General features: G+C 38.4%; 1 protein-coding gene and 1 pseudogene across 1 annotated transcript; both read left to right on the forward strand.

Moving 5' to 3' along the window:
- The first annotated feature begins 1,290 nt into the window (after nt 1-1,290).
- LOC148579040 (uncharacterized) lies at nt 1,291-2,573 on the forward strand (annotated as a pseudogene).
- Nucleotides 2,574-3,939: 1,366 nt separating this feature from the next.
- Nucleotides 3,940-6,759, forward strand: LOC148579041 (uncharacterized). The gene is made up of 4 exons (XM_088488177.1): nt 3,940-3,955; nt 4,045-4,386; nt 4,932-5,302; nt 6,160-6,759. Exons 1-4 carry the CDS (start codon nt 3,940-3,942, stop codon nt 6,757-6,759), a joined length of 1,329 nt encoding a protein of 442 aa, XP_088344303.1.
- The last annotated feature ends 221 nt before the right edge of the window (nt 6,760-6,980 follow it).

Consider the following 6,980-nt stretch of genomic DNA (forward strand, 5'->3'; position numbering starts at 1 on the left):
ATGAAGGCGAGTAATTATCCGCCCCGAACGGATAGAGGTGGGATGAGTATCACGGGTTCGAGTAGTATTGTCAACCCTACGCCGTTACGCGCATTACACAAAATTTAGATAAATATATAAATTAAAAAAAAAATACTATGAATTATATTTTTGATAATATCATTTTTTACATGAATTTTTGTATTGTATTTTATATAAATCTGTAGAAAAGAAAACAAAATTATCTCTCTATAAATTAATATCATGTGAATAATTCGATTTGGCATTTTATATGACATGTATATTACTTCTTTTCTATAATTATTAATTTTAGGGTATATTTTTTTATTTTAAACTCTTTTAGTTTCACATAATATATTATTTAATATATATTGCAATTTCAAACATATTTAATATCTCAATTTATATTATTCATTTCATACAAATCTTATTATAAAATAAATATTCAATAATTAATTGTTTTGAGTGAAAATTCATCAATAAGTTATTATGAATCGAAATTTTTTTTAAGATAATTAATCATTATATCTTCGGATCATACAATCGATTCCGTTAACGGATGTATATTTCTAAACTTTCCAGTTCACATACAATCAAATGCTATATACATGTCATGAAAATTTGTTCTCAAACACAGAAAAGTATTTCTCACACAACTATTTTGATTGAATAACTCTTACCACTCAATTATTTTTTGAATAAGTGCCGACATAATAACCTAACTAAGTTTGGGGGCTCACCATATCATTATCCACTTATCTTTTAACCGAGTTATAACTTATTTTATTTTAAGCTTAGCCTGGATTATATGATCGGCAGATAAAGCTAGGGGATGGGGTCCGTCACCTTATAACTCGATTTTTATTGTGCATTATGAGTCATATCTCGACTTTATTTGCCTTCATTCTAAGTTTGTAACGGACGATCTTAATAACAATTATTTTGATTTAATGACTAATGGTCATAACATCAACTCTATTCATTAACTCTATGCCTACAAAGATATCTATTTCTATATCTCAAAGAAGACCACATGATAAGTTTTATTTCATGTTTAACATTCTATAATCATAGAATTCTTATACCTCTTAAATACTTACTTATTTGAGTGCCAGAGTGTCTTTTGTAGGTGATATGGCTCTTACAATCCGAAGATATAACTCAGCATCGTACGTTATAGCTCGACTTAATGAGTCATGACTCGTCCAAACTGTACAACTCAGAGCAAAAAACCTGGCCAAGCATCATAACGGCCAAATACAACATAATTGCCTTTCAACACAAATAATCATGACCAATGAAACCATTAGACACCTCTCCCTCATAAAGAAGTTAAGGTATTTTCGAAAGGACAGAAGAAATTCACAATACTAACTTAAGCATCAGAGTACCTTTTGTAAGTACACTCCCCCTTATTTTGTTCTCTCCGCAATGTGAAACACTTCCAGACGAAAAGCTCGGACCTCCAAGCATAAAGCTTGGTGCGAAGGACAATAGTTCGGCATCAACGGCAAGGGACCAAGTTACATCCAAGTTACTCATCCAAGAACAATTGGCGCCCACCGTGGGGCCGAAGACATAAATCCTTTGTCTTTTTTCCGGCCTCAATACTTCAACATCCATCCATGGCTGATTTACCTCCACCAACGCCTTCTGAACTTCTTCGAATGATAACTGAGCTGCAACAAGCAAATCAACGTATGGCGAAAGAAAATTAAAGGATGGCGAACCAAATCACCGAGTTAACTAATGCTCGGATTGAAAACAATGGTGATCGTAATGAGCGAACGGGGGAGGTAGAACATGAATCTGATCCATCACACGTCTCCAATACTGCTCAGAACAAAGAAGCTCGGCCTCCCTAGAACGAAGAAGCTCCACCAGAAAATGAAGACACTGAGCCTGACAACTCTATAGGGCTATTCACGGCCGACATTATGAATTTTCAAATTCCCAGGAGATTCACTTTGCCAATAACCTTAACCCCTTATGATGGGTTAGGGAATCCGAAGAAGCAACTCAAAAAGTTCAGATCTATAATGATAGTAAACGGTGCCTCTGACCCTGTTTTATGCCGTTGTTTTCCTACCTTTTTAGAAGGTCCTGCACTTGATTGGTTTTGTTCTTTGCCTGCAAATTCTATTTCTCGTTTTCAGGAAATAGCGAAGCTTTTTGAGGATCACTTTGCTGCCTCTGCTATCTACCTTTACGGCTCCGACCACCTGAACATAATCAAATAAGGTCAGAATGAAAGTCTGAAGGACTACATTACTCGTTTCACAAAGGTGGTCATGAGCATACCAGAACTGCACCCCGAGGTGCATCTGCACGCCATCAAAAGTGGACTCCGACCAGGCAAATTTCAAGAAGCAATCGTAGTTGCCAAACCAAAGACCCTTGTCGAGTTCCGCAAAAAGGCAAAAGGTCAGATGGATATCGAGGAACTCTAACAAGCTCGGAAAGCAGAAAAGCCCCAGTATAAAGAAGAGGATAAAGCTCGGGACAGTAAGAAAAATTTTAAACAAACCCCTCGCTATGATTCATATACTCAGTTTAACACCAAGAGGCATTAAGGAGATTCTAAATTCCAAACTGATCAAACCACCATGAAAGACCGACAACTATCAGGATGTGAAGAATGTGGATAAGTCAAAATATTTCACTTTTCACCAGAAACATGGACATACCACCGATGAGTGTGTAATCGCTAAAGACCTTCTAGAGCGACTAGTTCGGCAAGGTTATTTAGACAAGTATATCAATGGCCATATACAAAGGCATACCCCATTCTCTGTTGACAACACCTCGGCATGACAACACTCCCGTGACAAAGAAAAAGCAACTTCAAGTCACCATAAACAACCACGCAGAGTTATTAACTGTATTTCTGGAGGTTTTGCAGGTGGAGGAGCCAAAAGCTCGGCATGGAAACGCTCATACCGAGCTATGTTATCGGTAGAAGGTAACCTAAATGACAACAAAACATCCTTCCATTTCCCACAAATGACATTCCAGGCATCCGATCTTAATACAACAACTTCCAATCTGGATGATCTAGTGGTAATCTCCATTCAGTTCGAAGACCTCTTAGTACGCAAAGTATTACTAGACCCTGGAAGCAGTGTAGATGTTCTATTTTATTCCACTTTTCGGAAAATGAAATTGAGTGACAACATACTCCAACCTTCCATGGTGACTTGGTCGGCTTCTCAGGTGAACGTGTCCCAGTGTTGGGATCTGTGTGGTTGCAAACCACACTGTGTGAGCATTCCTTATCTAAAACTTCTGATGTTCAGTATTTAGTGGTTGACTATTTCAGTCCTTATAATCTAATACTCGTCCGACCATTTTTAAATAAGTTTGGCGCTATAGTATCTACAATCCATCTCTTTGTGAAGTTTCCTGTGCAGGATGAACTCATTGCTACCATCCACAGCGATCATCATGAAGCTCGACAATGCTACAATATCAGTCTTAAACAACCAAAACGAGCTATAGGAGCACAAGTGAATAACGTCAGTAGCTCTGGCAAGCTCCCAGCACTTGCCGACCTCGACCCAAGAGCTGAGTTCCTTGAGCGGCCTACACCAACCGAAGAGTTACAAAAGGTTTATTTTAACAATGACCCTAACAAATTTACCTATGTAGGTATGACACTCAGCTCGAAAGAAAGAGCTACATTCCAGAGGTTCTTACAACAATATGCCGATCTATTTGCTTGGACCCCTGCTAACATGCCCGGCATTGATCCTTCAGTCATCTCTCACAAATTGGCACTGGACCCATCTGTCTGACCTGTTGCACAGAAAAAGCGAAACTTAAGTCTTGAAAAGAAACAAGCATCTTTGGAAGAAACCAAAAAATTAATTAATGCTAGCTTTATACAGGAAATTCAGTTCACAACATGGTTGGCAAACGTCATCATGGTAAAAAAACACAATGGTAAATGGCGCATGTGTGTTGATTTCACCGATCTCAACAAAGCATGCCCAAAAGATTCCTATCCTTTACCATATATTGACTATTTAGTAGATAATGCTTCAGGTTACAAGACATTAAGTTTCATGGATGCGTATTCTGGTTATAACCATATTCTAATGCATCCATCTGATCAAAACAAAATTGCATTTATCACTGACTATGGAAATTACTGTTATAAGGTTATGCCTTTCGAACCTAAAAATGCAGGCACTACCTACCAACGCCTTATGGATAAGGTATTCGCAGATCAAATTGGTAGAAACCTAGAAGTGTATGTCGACGATATAGTGGCAAAAACAAAGCTCAGCGACAACCACCTTAACAATCTCTTAGAGATCTTCAATCAAGTACGACGATATAACATGCGACTGAACTCAGAGAAGTGCGCCTTTGGAGTGCAGGGAGGTAAATTCCTCGGATTCTTGCTTACAAATCGAGGAATAGAAGCCAACCCAAATAAATTCCGAGCTGTATTAAACATGGCAAGCCTAAAGACCATCAAAGAAGTCCAACGGTTAACAGGGAGACTTGTTGCACTATCTCGATTTTTACCTTGCTTAGCATCTAAGTCATGCTGCTTTTTTCAAACTTTAAAAAAGAAGAACCATTTTAATTGGACTAATGAATGTGAAGATTCTTTCATGAACATAAAAAACACTCTTTCAAAACCACCTATTTACAAAAACCCCTTCAAGGGGAAGAACTTTACTTATATTTATCCGTTATTGATTGGGCGATAAGCTCTGTTCTTGTTACAGAAAGGAAAAAACAGCAACAACCTATCTATTTTATTAGCAAGTCTTTATAGAACGCTGACTTTCGCTATCCAAACATTGAGAAATTGGCTTTAGCCTTGGTATTTTCAGCCTAACGTCTTCGACCATATTTTCAAAGCCATGTTATCCATGTTCGAACTGATCAACCACTATGACAAGTACTACAAAAACCAGAGCTGACTGGCCGACTAGTAAAATGGTCGGTTGAACTCTCTGAGTTTGACATCAGATACCAAAGACGAGGCCCAATAAAGTCTCAGTACCTCGTAGATTTCATCGCTGAATTTACTGTACCAAGTTCGGTGGATAACCCAACACAATGGACTCTATATGTGGATGGAGCATCCAACCCCCAAGGGTGCGGCACCAGGGTCTTGCTTGAAGACGGCAACGGTTTTGTTCTAGAACAAGCTTTACACCTTTCCTTCAAAGCAAGCAATAATCAAACAGAGTACAAAGTCGTAATTGCAGGACTCAGACTTGTAGCCGAACTAAAAATCTCAGATTTACAGGTATACTGTGATTCTCTGCTTGTTGTGCAGCAGGTAAATAGTCCCTTTCAAGTGAAAGACCCCTTATTAGCAAAATACTTGGATATTGTCAAAAAACTTATTTCTAATTTTTCAAAATTCGAAATTCTTCATATACCTCGTTAGCACAATACTCGAGCTGATATCTTATCTAAGCTCGCCAACACACAGACACCGAGTTTTACACTATATCAATCTGTACTACATGAACCGAGCATAAAACTAACCGAAGTTCTGAGTGTTACACAGGATGAAGATTGGCGAACACCCTATATAGAATATCTCAAGACTAGAGTGATTCCAGACAACATTGATAATGTGCGGCGATTTCACCAACAAGCATCTTTCTTTACCATATATAACAATTTTCTGTATAGACGAGATTTTTCTTATCCCATACTTAAATGTCTTTCCAGATCAGAGGCCGAGCTTGCACTCTCTAAAGCACACGAAGGTATATGCAGAACTTACATCAGAGCCCGTAGCTTATTCTCCAAAATACTACGGGCTGGTTTCTTTTGGCCAACGCTACAACAAGACTGCAGCGCAAAGGTAAAACACTGTGGCAATTGTCAGAAGATCACACACCTCCCAGCCGAGGTCCTTCACAATTCCGACATAAGTTGGCTCTTCAATCAACGGAGGTTCGATATCCTCGGCCCTTTCCCCTTAGCAAGGGGGCAGGTAAAATTTTTTATAGTTGTAATTGAATACTTTTCCAAATGGATAGAGGTACAACCTCTAACAAAAATAACATCAGAACAAATGATCTCCTTCATATGGAAGACTATTATTTGCAGATTTGGCATACTTCGACACATTATCATTGATAATGGTCGTTTGCCGATCATAAGTTTACCTCTTTTTTGTAGCGCTTGAAGATCAAACAACACTTCTCATCTGTGGAACATCCGCAAACAAACGGCTTAGCAGAAGCTGCCAACAAGGTTATCTTGCACGCTTTACGAAAGAAACTTGACGACGCAAAAGGTCTCTGGGCTGAATTAGTACCAGAGGTAATATGGGGATACAATACCACCATCCACTCAACAACAAAGGAAATGCCTTTTCGGAAAGTGTATGGCTCCGAAGCTATGTTACCTTTAGAAATATCTCAATCCTCCATTAGAACTCAAATAGATGACCATAATGAAGCCCAGCGTATAGACCTCGAATCAATTGAAGAAGTCAGAGATATTGCAACTCTCCGGCACCGAGTAATGCAGCAAATCATGTCCAGAAGACACAATCAAAAGGTCCATCCCCGATCATTTCAAGTAAATAAATTGGTACTTCACAAAACAGAACAGTCCCGAAGACCATCATCACATGGAAAGCTCGCCGCAAATTGGGAGGGCCCATTCCGAGTTATTGAAGTCCTCGGAAATGGGGCATGTCAGCTACAATCTTTGCATGGTACAACTATCCCTAACACCTGGAATGTTTCTTCTTTAAAACATTACTATAGTTAAAGCCAGTGACAGGCTTGTACTCTTTTTCCTATTACCATGATTTTTTTCCAAAAATAATTTTGCTTGGAGAGGTTTTAACGAGGCATGCCTACTTGCACCTTTGTAACCAAAGGTCAATCAATGTTATATAATTCTATATTTTCAGTTTGTTCTTTCCTATTCCAAAATTTCATATTTACTCGTACCTAAAATTTTAATTTGCCGAATTATGTTCACAAGCA

Source organism: Arachis ipaensis, chromosome B10 (assembly GCF_059453495.1).
Source record: "Arachis ipaensis isolate K30076 ecotype BB chromosome B10, ASM5945349v1, whole genome shotgun sequence".
NCBI classification, from domain to species: Eukaryota; Viridiplantae; Streptophyta; class Magnoliopsida; order Fabales; family Fabaceae; genus Arachis; species Arachis ipaensis.